The following is a 15,490-nucleotide window of genomic DNA, read 5'->3' on the forward strand; positions in this document are numbered from 1 at the left end:
GAAAATGGGTGTCAGAGAAATAACGTGTACAAACTTTTGGCCAAACAGACAGGCACACAGAGCTTTGTAAAAAAAAATTTTTTTTTAATTCAAAGACATAGAGATACTCGTAAGACATTCTCTTACAGAATCAAAGCGGTAGCCTAATTGTTAGTCTTTCAAACAAAATCACGTGAAGCATTTCAGCAGAAAACTGAGTATTTGGTAGCACAGCTTTTTCTTTTTAGTTTTCAACGGTGGCCGCTGAACACAGGAGTATTTCGAGGCTACTAATTTGCACGGCTGGAACAAATCTTTTATTTCTTTCGTTATTACAATCAAGTCAAAAAAGTTAACTAGAACAAACAAAACAAAAATAAATAAAAACAACATTACAATACAAAATATTTATTGAGTCTTTAAAATCAGGGATAAAATTTTAGATAAAGCTTCTTAAAAAATTATATTAAAAAAAAAAAAAATTGTCTAATTTTGTGATGTGTACAAATAATCTGAAACAAAATAAAAAATCCCACACATTTCACAATTTGGCAAAGTCAAATAAAATTGAGTTTCTAATAAACCTTTTCAGTGGCGTAGCTAGGAATTTGCAATCATTTGGAGGCCCGTGGCTTGACCTCTTTGGAGCCCCTTCATTTTGTGTAATATTTAATGTAAAAAAAATTCGAACACTCATTTTGGGCCCCCTTTAAGTGGGGGCCCATGGGGGATTTCCCAATTCTCCCCCTACCCTCAGCTACACCACTTAACCTTTTACTTTAGTCAGATTAACATTGAAAAAAAAAAAAAAATTGAACAATAGATTTTGATGGTAGAATACAAAAGAATACATCTTTTTTCAAAGATTATAAAAAAAAAAAAGTCAAAAGATCAAACCACACAAAAAGAGAAGAATCAGAGTTTGACATTTGAATAACAAAAAAAAAACCTCTACAGGTAAAACTTTGTTCCTAGTAAAAGAAGAACAACTCCAATTTAGAATAATTTAATCCACAAGTTGTTACACAGGCGACATTTTAAAGAGCTTATAGTCTCTTGGAAGATGATTACTGCCTTTATTATACCCCAATTAAAAGGCAAAGTATCCGTTTCATCGAAGTAAATCGTTTTTTTCCCAGAGATTTCTGTACCCTTCCTCCCCTACTGCATCTTGTAACAAAACCGAAACCTGGGTCAAGTAACAGAGAATCTCCCCAATCATCGGAGCATGATCATCAGTCATTTAGAATAAGAGATGCTATCATGAGCATCACCATTTTGTTCCTGCTTCTTTACCCACTAACTCTACCCCATGGGGATATTTGGGGCTTAGTTTGTAGTTTCTCCATCCCACGTGATGGCCTATGTGGTGGAGTCAAGCTAAAGACCTGGGCTCTTACTTGGGATTTGTGACTCCACTCACTTGAATGATAACCTGGTGAAAAAGCTACTGGTCACCTGACAACCTCAAAAACTGTTGGGCCAGGAAACAGTCAAATATCATGACATAGTTTCAGAAAAACCTAAGAACTAACTTGAAACAAATTAGAGTTGGTACATTTGATTGACGTTTCTTCTTTCCTATACACTTACATTCTTTGAAAAGCCCAAACCATAATCAAGTATTCTCTACATCCTCGAGATCTTACAAGAAAGTCAAAGTATTAATTCAAATTCAAAATCCATTCAGAAGTGTATGTATATATATATCATTACATATGCTATAGATGTATGACATTAGATGTCATCGTTGAAATTTCATAAGTACATTCAATAAACAGATTAGAAAAAAATATATCTGTTAATAAGAGGGTAGAGAATGTTAAACAAGAGAAGCCTTGAAACAAAAGGAAGAGTTATAGCAGCATTGGAAGATCACAAAGATAGATGACTATCTTTAATAAGATACTATACACACAAAGAACTATCAAGATGACTATAACATTACAAGAGCAAACAACAAAGAAAACACTTATCCGAAGATAAGTCTGTGTAAGAAACAGGCCAAACACACACAAAACCAAAGATCCACAAAAATGTCAAAAAGACTACCTGCTTTTCTAGAAAGACATCAAAAGCAAACATATTTCACTAATATCAAAGCAAACATATTTCACTAATATCAAAGCAAACTTATTTCACTAATATCAAAGCAAACTTATTCCTCTAATAGTCTACAACACAGAAACACATTTTCAATGCAATACAATAAAGTCATTTCTGCACTTACATATTGACTTCAATCCTAATTGACATTTGCTCTAAACCAAAATATCTACTAAGTAATAAAAACTGAACACTTTCTTAGATTGAATAAGACTATATGAGTGGGAAGCATGGTCGAGAGGCTAAGTCCTTGAACATGGTTTGCCTACCTATGAAGGGGGCTCGAGGTTTGACACCCGAATCGAGCAGAGTTGTGTTTACTGAGCGTCTAAAGGCAGCACAGAAAACTTTTCTCCCAGATACCCCCTCCCTCCCACTGGTCCACAAATGAGATTGGACCAAAGCTCTGAGCATGCTATAAGCAGGAAAGGAGCGTTGTATAAAAGCTATATATTTTTTTTTTAACTTTGAAACCTAAATAGGCAATGTTTTTTTTGCAATTTAAGATGTGGAAATTCCTTCAGAAAAAAAAAATTATGTCCAAGCCTAAAGCTCCTTCAGGATGGAAGTGGATGGAACCAGGCAGGGTTTGACCATCATGGTGACAGTCCATAAGTCATATCAAGCATCCAATCAGTCATCCCAATCAGGCACTCGTCTTGTACTCAAATAAATTGAAGGATTAAGTCACTCTCATATTTTCTGGTCAAATAAATTAAAGGATTAAGTCACTCTCATATTTTCTGGTCAAATAAATTAAAGGATTAAGTCACTCTCATATTTTCTGGTCAAATAAATTAAAGGATTAAGTCACTCTCATATTTTCTGGTCAAATAAATTAAAGGATTAAGTCACTCTCATATTTTCTGGTCAAATAAATTAAAGGATTAAGTCACTCTCATATTTTCTGGTCAAATAAATTAAAGGATTAAGTCACTCTCATATTTTCTGGTCAAATAAATTAAAGGATTAAGTCACTCTCATATTTTCTGGTCAAATAAATTAAAGGATTAAGTCACTCTCATATTTTCTGGTAAAAAAACTTGCTCTTTCTCAATTACCTCCCTGTACATTAGCTCTGGCTGACTTTGTGAAAACTTATGGCATAATTTTTTATTTTTTTTTGTAACATTGCTACAGTAATGAAATCTTACGTTGGTTGCCGATGTAAAAGAGACAATATCTCCAGACAACTCAGTTCCCAGATCTGGATTGTAAAAGAATCGCAGCATTATCCATGAAACTATTAAATCATTAAAATAACTCTTACATACATATCAAAAACAGAGTTGTCTAGCTTAGTTTGGTTGTAAAATGAGTTGTCCAAACCAACAAGTCTACAGCCAACAAGTCTAGTTAGAAGTTATTCTCTAACAGCAGAAGGTGCTCACCTAAAAACTGTGCTGCTTTCAAATGGTAGTGGTAAAAATCACATAGGACAATGAAATATATAAACAATAGATTGCACAAAGATGATGCCTGATGATGATCCAGACATTAGGGCACCACTGACAAGCAGACCCTAAACTGAACTTCATTTCATATTTATTTATATTTTAATTTTCAATCACAAAGCAATTACAATCATATTTTTTTTTTAAATTATATGAATCAATAAATGACTTAAAAACAATTAACCATAATTACCTAAAAATAAATGTTCTATATTTACAACTCCATGTACAATACAGATTAGTCTACCCTGAACACTTGTGGTGCTATTTATAAACCATATGGTACTAGTGCCCACAGGGATGACAAGTTGTCTTATTGAGCTCTATCTACTGTACATTTAGAACTTCAAAGTCTCCACAAGTAGGCCTACTTTAGTTCCCTAGTTGGAGTTCTCAATCTGAGTATTAAGTAAATATAACACACAAGCTTTGTTCAGTACTGCAATCTTTATAGGCCTCAAACATTTCTTTTAGACCAGTAGCTCTAAACATTAAACAAAACAAAAAAATGAAAACAACCAACTTGGAGGGTAAGGTACATAGGCCAGTGAAAACATAATTTAGATGAAGTTTTGGGGCTATATGAGAACACAAACAAAAAAAGTGCTCTAAATACTTTCCTTTAATCTAGTTCTCAAAATGTGTCAATGTAGAAACATGGCAAGCACACATGGTTGGAATAACTTTCAGTAATAACATTTCTTTGAAAAACATGTCTAAAAATGATAAGGCGAGACTAAGATCTCACTGGCTCTCTTCTAGCTCTACCCTCCAATTCTAATACTTTCAAATGTTTACATGTAGGAATCTATTGCACTAACAACATCTGGGAAAAGGGGGTGGGGGGTGGGGGAAATAGCAGAGCTGATGCCCCCTGCTCGAGTTAAACACTAATTAATAAGTAATGTAATGAATGCTGACAAATATTGAAAAGATTTACTTTCAATTCCAGGATTCCTTAAAAATTCCTTTTAACATGCGTTCATTGTCATCATAAAACAAATGTATTCCATCAGAATCTACAAACATGTCAGCATTCATATACACCTACTGTCAACATCCACACACATCTTGTGTAAGCATCTACAAACATCTTCTGACAGCATCTACATACATCTTGTGTAAGCATCTACAAACATCTTCTGACAGCATCTACATACATCTTGTGTAAGCATCTACAAACATCTTCTGTCAACATTCTTATTTTAATAGCCCACTTAATGTTAAATTTATTATCGTGACATAAAATAATGGAGAACAATGTGTCCAGGACAACATCCACAACAAACTGGCTGTAATTCAACTAAAAGAAAACTGCAAACAAACTATGACCAGATGGTAAAGAAACAAATTATTATGTAGACAAAACTGACCAGATGGTAAACAAAAAACAAAATGTCCACTTGACTTACAATTAATAACAGGACTAAGCAATAAACAAATCTAAGTAAAGGTTAAACACACAAAACTGTGTCATAAATAAAAAAAACAATAAATAATCAATTAAATTTTTAAAAATTCATTTCACCATTGAACATTGTTGAAGCTTTGGTTTATCATGTGATATCAACAGGGATTTGAGTCAGATCAATACTGGAGTAGCCATTTACAAACATACAACATAAGAACATTCATGTTTACACTCAATAAAATATAGAATAATATCTAGACTTTTTTCAAAACTAATATGTTTCCTTTAAGCAATTGGACTCTAGGGGCATAGTTTAGTTGTGTAACAAACCAAGTACAAAATCTACCTGTATTAAAACAACAGCTGAAGTGACATAAATAGAAGTAATGCTGATGACATTTAATGTTGATCAAATCCAAACAAACATTGCTGTGAAGTTCTTCATGAACCTTCTTCAGCTTCACCTATCCCTTAGTCTGTTGAACCATTGGGGCACCACGCCAGATTTGTCAAACGTCCTTCTCCATCTGCCTGAACACTGACATTCTCTTTGCAAACATACTTCTATATGAAGAAAAGAGAATGCTTTGAACTAGTGAAATATTCACACTGAGAATTGGAGGCCCATAGATGAAGCTCATGTTCAAAAGGTAAGAGGTCAAGGCCAGTAAGATGACTGTCAAACAAGTTCGATAGTCATACCAGATATCAAAGTATTTTTTCCAGTTTTATTCGACTATGCTGAATATACATCCATCCATCCATCCCAGTGGCGCTACAGCCCATAGAGGGCTCTGGCCTGCTTCAACACATCCCTCCATTCAGATCTCTCCTGGGCCTTTTGTCTCCACGCCTGAACCCCCAAGCTGTTGTCGATATGCCGGATATACACTATATTCAACAGTAAATAATCAACCAATGTAACGATACACATTTGATGAAAGTATGGAGTATATCATGAACTGTCTAGACAGGTCAAATCAAAAAACAATGTTTAAAATTAAAATGACTCAACACCCTTGTATAATAATACTAATGGCAATGACTTTGATTCCAAAGATTAAGGAGGAGTGCACGACTACGCAAACCCCTTTACATATTTTCCCACATCTCGGGCAGACAAAGCCTTGCATGGTAGGGGAAAAAAATGACTAAGTATCAGAAATGACTAAAATAAAGTTCCACATAGCATAATATAATTCTGTTTGATTGTTATACAAAAATCCATCATTGTAAAACCTACACGAATGTATTGATGAGTACAAACAAGAAAAATCCATGTATAAAGAGGAAGGAGGTGGACATACTGTTGTTTTTCAAGTCACTTAAGATTCCTATTGACCAAACAGATCATACAGTTGGTACTCTCATTTATAACAAGCTACGTTAATGCAGTTCTCTAATAAATAAATAATAATTGAAATGATGAGAATGAGGGAATGAGTTTGAACTACATCTTGTAGAAACTTATGACTTGGGGGGTTCACCAAATAAAATGCTTGCTGGGTCTGGTACAAAACAATAAATGACATGAACAAAATGTGTGTGTGTGTGTGTGTGATTTTGACATGATCTGCTGATGTATAGAAGGAAACTGGAACTTTACATGTGACAAATTGTCAACTCAAGATCAACTTAACCCATTTTTTTTTCTCTCTTTTTTTTTAAAGACCCAATGAATTGACTTTTCAATAACTCACAGAATCACTCAAGTGCACCAAATCAACACTTGGAAAATATTTGTGTTCCTTATGTAACATTTTTTAGGCCACATTGATGGCTCTAAGGCTTCAGGAACATGAGGTTAAGAATGACTACTGCAGCTTTTCAAAGTCTTGTGTATACACACACTACAAGATCATTATTGGTTTTAGTCCAGTGACATAACATGCTGTACAATATTTCAATAGCGACAAATTTGTTATATTACATAACAGTCCAATCAATGAACTGGTTTATTTGAGTCCAATATCAGATGCTTAGTGTAGTGTAAGGACACCATAACATGGCTGAGGAGATTCAGTTAAAGAAACAAAAAAAGTACACAGTCACTCCAAAAGCCTCCACACTTTTCCAGAGCGAGAGGGCTTTGTAAGTGGTAAAAGTGGTGAAACCTGTTCAAAACAAGGTCAGTGCATACATTGCTACAGGGATGAGAGTTCTGTTTACATCAACTCAACATCTTTGAACAAAAACTAAGAAATCACCAAATCTTTCCAAACATCCGAGGGTCACAACCCCCCCCCCCACACACACAAAACTAACATCTTCCTTTTTACACATGAAGTGTTTTACATGGTTCAGATTTGAAGACAATTACATATTAGCCCAAACCTCCCACAGGACAGCGTAGGATGGTGACAAGCAGGGTTCGAATCCAGGACCATTAAACGAATCCATAGTACATACCACACAACCAGGCAGCCAGCTCACCCCAAACAAACAGGTTCAAACCTTATATAAATATTCAAATTAAATATTATTTCAATTGTTATAAATCTCTGTTTCAGTATCAAGTAAACTCAGGCATTCTAGTCAAGTATAACAGCATAAATAGTCTCTTTTTTTTAAATATTTAAATGTACAGTATACAATATAAATAAAGACAAATCAACATCACACACAGTAATTATTACACAATATGAAATGAACTGCTGTGTCACAAACTATTATGCAGATACAACAAAGTTTAATATACATATACACAAAGCCAAAATTGCGATAAGCAATAAATATGGGAATGACTTAGGGTGAACGAAATTTTGATATAAAAAATTCATTGAAAGCTCAAAATCAACTTGCATTATATTACTGCATTGTTTCCACAATGCCACATTGTCAGGCTACTGAACACAATGTCCTGAAAAATTATGTTTACTTCTGTGTATCTGTTAGTTTCAAGAGTCTCACACAAAAAAACTTTAGCAATTCCATTGAAGCAGATGTAAAGACATAAGCGTAAAGACGTAAACCTGTTAGAAGTCTGTGATAGTTAACTTGATAAAAAAATATGAAGTCAACTAGATTACATAGATGAGTCTTAATTATCCATATTCTAGACTTACAGAGAAAGGAGAAAAGTTTACCATTTCTTTGATCACATGAAACTTATATTCATTAAAAAGTTGCTCTAACTTTAAATTACACAACATTCTATCTGGCTGTATAAAAGTGAAGTGGCCAATAATGAAAGAACAAATTGTTATTTATGGGAATGAAACCATATCAATGAACAAAATTAATAAAAATAAAGGATTGTTTTCATCAGTTATACATTTCTCTTTTTCAAGAAACGATGATTACATTTCAACTATACATTGCCTCAACCGTACAGCACAATATGAAACCTGCTGTAGAATTCACTATGTAATACTTGTCTACACAAAGTTCATTTAAAAATGCTTTTTTTTTCTTTTCTTTGTCACACGTTCCATAGAGTATTAGATCAATCAATCCAAAGTGACCTTCTATTCCAGAAAGCTCACGTCAACAGATTAGTGTACAATAAAATCAACAAAAAAATCTGCACATAAGAAAGGGCCAAATATATATATGAACATTTTGAATTTTGTTAACAACTATTTCATACATAAAGTAGGTACAATGAACCATTGGTGAGTTTTATTATAATTCTTTTAACATTTCCAATATAGAAAAAAAAATGCAATCAAACAAAGTGAATTTGAAAAGGCTATTACAAAATAGAGGTTCTTGTGGTCTCACCAATTGGACTTGCAAAACGTGATAGGAACAAAGATGTGAGAAATTCCATTATAAAGTGTTAATCCAAAGCATTTCAAACAGTATGGTGTATGTTGTGACACAAAGTTTCAGGATGGAGCACAATGCAGCATTTCAAACAGTATGGTGTATGTTGTGACACAAAGTTTCAGGATGGAGCACAATGCAGCATTCCAAGCTTTTTGTTGGAAAGTCTCAGTACAAAATGTCCACCAGTCTTCTAAATCATTCAGTATCTGGGTATTTTTTATGAAGATCTACTATCTTCATAATCTATTCTCTAAAACCTTAGATCACTGAGAGAACTAGTTCTATTGAATTACTTTTATATGTTGATTGACATGTTTCTGAAGTTACTTCTGAATTACTAGATTATTACTTCCTAGACCAACCCTCCTACAAGACGGCAGAGGATGGCGCAAAACAGGATTTCAACTCAGAAACATAGTGATGACAGTTCAGAGCTCATGCCAAATGACCAGGCAGCCATATAGATAAGCCAGATATATCCATGACTGCAGTATTTGTACACCCAAGGCACACTGACTAGGACTAAAGCTGCCTTTTAAAATAACTCCAATACCTCCTGCTGGAAGTTCATAGATGAAATCAGTTAAATTTCATAAATTTAAAATAAAAATGTGTTTTGATAAACAGATCCAATAAATATACATAAACTACACCTATGATATGAACCAGCGTTATCACATGAAGCTTCTGATTTTGTTTTTGGTAAGAGTTTATCTGCTTCACTAGTGGTACACTCAATGGAAACAAGACAAACATTGCGCTGCATCTGTTTCGATGATGTCGTCAAACATCTCAAGATGGCTGACAGATTTGCCGAGAGGCAAGACATTATGAGAGACTTTAAGTCACTTGGTTTGGCACATTAGTTCGTTTCAAATAAATATATACACTGCATTTTTTTCTTTATAAACACATATCACTGGACATATCTGATTGTCTGTAAAGATTGCTGTGTTACATTAAGTACTTAAGGATTTGAATAAGTTTAAATAAGAATCCAACGATGAGCTAGGACCTATTTATGAGTACAAACATCTTCAATAAGAACACAACATAGATAATAAAACTTCTCTGTCTTTTTTTGTTTTGCCCTTTAACTGTTCAAAGCATATTTTAGTTAAACTAGTCTTCTTACTTGATAGACCAAAAATAATTGTGTGGGAGAGTTCAAATTTTTGTGTGGATAGACCAGAGGGTTCACAAGTTTTGTGTGGATAGACCAGAGAGTTAAAATGTATTTGTAAAAAGGACAATGTAACTTTTTAGCCCTAAAAATATCCAGCATCATTCTGAAATCTTAGACATTCCCAGATACACATCAATGACTTCAACCATTTAGATATGAGTTGTTCTCTATTCAACTTCTGGACTTAAAGGCTAGAACACAATTCAAAATCTACTAGACAAACGCCTTTGACTAAACCAACATATAGACAGAGATGTACTATATGGACTAATTAACCACGCAAACAATAACTGCAGTCACATGGTCAATACATAAAAAAGTTTATACACTCAGTAAAAACATCTTTATAACTATTCCGCAACAAATCCTATAACAGAAACATGGCTTGTACAGTCTCCGCAGAACCTATACATTTCATTTAAATGTCAAAAGTCATCTACATTGGCTCTTAAGTTTTGCAAAGAGAAACTTTAAGTATTTCATTGTGAACAGCATCAAACATCGACACAAATACTGAAAATCCAAATTAATCTTGTGGAGGCAGGAACATAAGTGGGGGGGAGGGGGAATGTTAGTACTCTATTTACATCGTTGTTCTTCAATTGTGTACAACTGTTTCCTTCATAGTAACGGCTTTGTCTGAGGCCTTGCAGGAGAAGCCCCAAATTAAAAACTATCGCAGTCCTTTGTAAAAGCTGATGACGTCTCTGCAAACGTTTTGGCTATGTCTGAAGCCTGGCGGTAGTAAGTCTCAACTTTTTCAAAAGGCTTCGGGTCAAGGTCAATCACCTTGACGGAGAAGTTGTAGAGGTCGCCGTCAAACCTGAGAAAATCTTGTTTGTGTTGGATGCTGCTTAAAAAGAAAAAATAAATCATGTAATCATAGAACAAAGCGGAATTTATTTTTAGCATTTTAAACCAATCAAAACATGGTATATATAGAAAACTTGGAAGTCTGTATAAAATACAATCTGACACAAATGAGTTTTTGTGGGAATAAAAATATTAGGATATATAATCTTAACAGAAAGAAAACTATTACCTTGATAGACTATCAACCCACTGGAAAGCTTTACAGTTTCTACAACCCTGGAAGTCATACCTTGATTTAAGCCTAATAACTTACAGCCAAGTATTTCTTTTCTTTTCAATAATTAGTTTTGTTTAGCATTACTTTCTGTATGCTGATGATGCAGCTATTGTGGCTGATTCTGATATTCAGCTACAGTCCCTGGTTGACAAACTATCTGCTGCTTGCCAGAAGTTAGGCTTAAACATCAGTCAAAGCAAGACTAAGATACTTGTCCAAAACACAAACACTGCACCTCAAGTAAGCATTAATGGCCAACCACTAGAAATTGTTGATCACTTTTGTTACCTTGGCTCCATCATATCCAAAAACACTCTACTGGATAAAGACATAAACAACAGGATAGCCAAGGCAATGGCCACCTTGACACGGTTGCAGAAAAGAGTCTGGGACAACATATTGCTGACTAACAGTACTAAAACCCTAGTCTACCGGACCTGTGTGTTGAGCACCTTGTTGTACGGAAGTGAAACATGGTCAACCTACTCATGGCAGGAAAAAAAGCTGAATGTCTTCCACCTCCGATGCCTAAGGCGGATCTTTAAAATAAGGTGGCAAGATAAGATAACCAATGAGGAAGTGCTATGAAGAGCAGGGTGCCAGGACATTTGCTCTGTTATCAGCAGCAGATGCCTTGGCTGGCTTGGCCACGTTCGTAGAATGCCAGTAGGTCGACTTCCACAGGACATTCTGTATGGCAATCTAATAGAAGGCAGGAGAGCCGCTGGTCGCCCACTTTTAACGTTATACGTATGTATGCAAACGCGACATGAAGCTCTTCAAAATCGACACTAGCAGCTGGGAAGAGGTGGCACTGGATAGATCCACATGGAGAGAGAGCATAAAGGAAGGGTCACGGATTGCAGATGTCATACACAACAGAAGCAGAAAGAAGGGTGAAAATGCAACGGCGCCAGGTGATTACATATTCCCAACCTGCGATCGCAGCTGTGTATCAAGGATTGGCCTCTTTAGTCACACAAGAAGTTGCAAAGGGAAAAGATCATCTCTCGAGACGTAAAATGCCACAGACTTTCTTGGTGCAATCTGGCCCAATTTCTTTTGTCAATCTGTGGGAGGGGTAGAGGGGAAATGGGGGGGGGGGGTCTGGGAGAAGATTTAAAAAGCTGCCTTAAGCCGCTCAGTTAACAAAAACTCAGATCACGTTGAGATTCGAACTCAAGCCAAGCAGTCAATCAGCCACAGATCCCAAAAAATAGATAACAGTTTGTTTTTTTCCCTGACCCATATGCTAACCTATATCTGGATAAGTATCTCACCTCTTAGTAACTGGCTGTATAGCAGCAATGATGGAACAGTCCTGTAAAGTCTTGGAGACCAAAAATCTCTTCACCTGAGACAGGAATTCAACAGTTAGACAGGTTTTTAAAAAAAAATCTTGTATAAATTGTTTTTATAAAATAACTTAAATGGTCTATATATAAGCACAGACATTGTTTATTGAATGTTAAGCTAGTTAATTATATTTCAATATGTAACAAAAATAAATTATTTTCATGTACAAAATGCAATCATCAATCAATTATTTTTTTAGGATGGAAATAAAAAAAAGAGGCTCAAACCTACTTTTAAAACGGCATAATCTAGTGAATCTGGATCAAGGTCACTAAGGTGCTCGCCATCACGTCCCAGCAACCAGGAAACATCATCATAAGGCCCATTTAAACACCAGTGATTTCTGGAAAAAAAAAAAAATCAGTAAAATACAATAATCCAACCAATTCTGTAGATACCAAAAGTTCCAAGAGACCAACATACTAATACTCATTAATGAAGGTCGGAGATGAATTGAAATACAAAACAAATAACAGTTCAAGATTCAACGCAAAGGAAGTCATGATTGTCATAATGCTTTGACCTTTAAAGATTCTGGTCCCCCGTTACAGGATTTCAACTTGCGACCTTTGTTTTCAGTAGCTGAATTTTTCCTGGCTCCATGAGCCCGAGATACAGTGTAAATAAAGCTGAGAGCACAACGTGTGTGTGTGTGTGTGTAAGACTTACATCAGCCACGGCTCCTTTTCCATTCTGGTCTTCAGTTGCTTGTACAGAGGGTACACACCTTCAATGTCAAGGTCATCTAAGCTCTGCAAGCTGTAGATCTTTTCAAGCACACAGCCCTGAGGGAGTTCTTCCGATTTCTCTGGAAAGAGTGTAGAAAGCCAAATGAGGAGTGAAAGCACAATCAAACTATCCGCTGCAGGTAAACTCTTGGCACAAACACAAGATCAATTCATTGAACACTACCCTAATGAAGGTGTCTTGTATAAAAGTAACAAAACCATTATACAAGGCATTAATGGGTTGAAATAAATAATTTTTAATAAAAGACAAGATGTACTATTAAATTCAAAAACTGCGACCAAGAGTATTTATTGAAAGTTATTTAAAAAAAATATATTATTAAGGTAAAAAACAAGCAATTTGGATGGTGAAACCATTAAAATGACGTTACCAACCAAAATACACAAATCCATTTATACTTCTTCATTAATTTAAATCAATAAATTTACATTACATTACTTGCATTTAATAATCAAAAAGGAAAAAAAAAAGTTCCCTTTCTGACCGTACAATCTATAGGGCAGATGATGTAAAAGTCATCTGTTTTTATGGCCACATTTAACGAAGGTGTCGTGTGGCCAGCGCAATGACCACCCACCTTTACTTTTCCCAAATAATGTCCTGTACCAATTACAGCAGGGTGGACTCAGAGGCACCATAAAGATCCACAGCATTGATTTATCAACATGACTTCTATCCACTTACCATCCTCACAATAAACAAAAGAACTGCTGTCACATTTCTGGGAACAAAAGCTTCGAACTGGAGTCCCTGGTTTAGCCGGACATGGGTCACTGTTTTGATCAGTGCTTGGCCTGGTCAGTAGAACTTCTATCACCAGATCTAAGAATACACTGATAAGCCTATATAAAAAAAAAAGATGTACAAAAAAGTCTATTACTATTTTCATCTGACCTTTCAACCATTACAAGATGAAGTAATGAAGTTTAAAAAAAACAACAACACATTTTACAAGATTACTTCCCCTGCCTTAATGATCTCCCACATATAAAAGTGTGCATAATACTTAATGGTTTAACTTCTACAGATTTTTTCTCAGGTTCTCAATAAATATACATCTATGTTACTGATCTTGATCTGATTAACTAGTGGGATAGTGTGGTATTGAATACTTAGTATTTCATACAGAATATACCAGTACATAATTATGATTTTAATGATTTTTAGAATTTACAATGTACACAGTATGTTATTAATAGGACCTGCAACTTCAGATAGTTGGCTGCTATCTAAGAGTAATTTCTTCTGTCTGGTGCAAGCCAAAGCAACAAGTGACAACCCATGGGTTGAACCAGTTGGTTGGTCAGGGTTACTTGTAGAAGGCCTACCGCCCATTGGCTCATTTGCCCTGGTCACAACTGCTTCTACAACTTCTGATTGAACATTTGGCATTATGTTCTGGGTACAGCTTGGCTTCTCATGGCTACAGATATTTATGCTTTCATAAGGAGTAGAAGTTATTTCCCAGCCTGAACAGACATCACCACCAAAAGAACAGACTTAAGAAATGTTCGTGGCAGAGAAGTACAATCATCTAATGACTTTTGGTGCGTCATCAGTGCAGTCCATTATTTTGTTACATTTCATTCACCATTTGCTCACATGAAAAACTTGGTCCCTAGTGCTGCCTTTATAGATGTAAGATGTAAGCATCTTTCATTGTTTCAGCCCTTAGCTTCACAATTGTATTCACGTTTACAGCTTAAACAGCTACCAACTCACTGGGTTTCTATATGTACTGTATGTCACCTATCAATTTAAATAAACCAAAGTCTAGTTTTGAAAACTTAACATATTTATGCCTGTACCGCACGTGTCAAGTGTCAAAACTCCCCATGGCGTAATCTGACATGCATCCATCAATAGCATGACATCTTACAGGAAATAATTTGATAGGTTAAAGGCAAGCGTCTAAGAAGAGGCTAAGGAAAACGTGCGACCTAGAATTTTGAGTCGTAGAGAAATTTTCATAGAGTTAAGACGTATTTTAGTTTTGAGTTGTAACTTGCAGTGACAAGTCTTGTATTTTATTAGATCTAGTATTAATCTGAATATATTTCATTATTGAGCTTTGAAAGAAGATATTTATTTGATACAGTCTATTTTGTATATTCTGTACATACAGTGATTCTTAGTTGAATTAAAGTTCTGTATTTGAATTAAAAGGATCTTCGTTTATTGAATCTCTAAGATAGCATTTAGATCTAGGGATATACATCTACTGAATCCATGACACGTCAAAGTGACTTCTTGTAACATCTGACATATCAACAATCTTCAACAAGAGAACAAGAGCACCTGTAACATATTCTAGCACTTCCAACAACGAGAGTACTGTGACACTGTATTTAAAGTGTCATATTGTTCTATTGTCAATACTTGAGTTA

At 35.1% G+C, this 15,490-nt stretch overlaps 1 protein-coding gene across 2 annotated transcripts in view; it reads right to left on the reverse strand.

The window, feature by feature from the left end:
• Window positions 1–371: 371 nt before the first annotated feature.
• LOC106056602 (inositol-pentakisphosphate 2-kinase-like) overlaps window positions 372–15,490 on the reverse strand; it is an 85,793-nt gene continuing 70,674 nt past the window's right edge. The window contains exons 10-14 of one of the 2 annotated variants that reach the window (XM_013213418.2): window positions 13,788–13,945; window positions 13,023–13,161; window positions 12,585–12,696; window positions 12,278–12,351; window positions 372–10,757 (exon numbers count right to left, since the gene is read on the reverse strand). In XM_013213418.2, coding sequence (XP_013068872.2) covers window positions 10,574–10,757; window positions 12,278–12,351; window positions 12,585–12,696; window positions 13,023–13,161; window positions 13,788–13,945 — 667 coding nt within the window. In that variant the 3' untranslated portion in view covers window positions 372–10,573. Of the gene's footprint in view, window positions 10,761–12,277; window positions 12,352–12,584; window positions 12,697–13,022; window positions 13,162–13,787; window positions 13,946–15,490 lie in introns of both variants that reach the window. The other variant, XM_013213417.2, reaches the window with a different exon arrangement.

Source organism: Biomphalaria glabrata, chromosome 4 (assembly GCF_947242115.1).
Source record: "Biomphalaria glabrata chromosome 4, xgBioGlab47.1, whole genome shotgun sequence".
In the NCBI taxonomy this organism is placed as follows: Eukaryota; Metazoa; Mollusca; class Gastropoda; family Planorbidae; genus Biomphalaria; species Biomphalaria glabrata.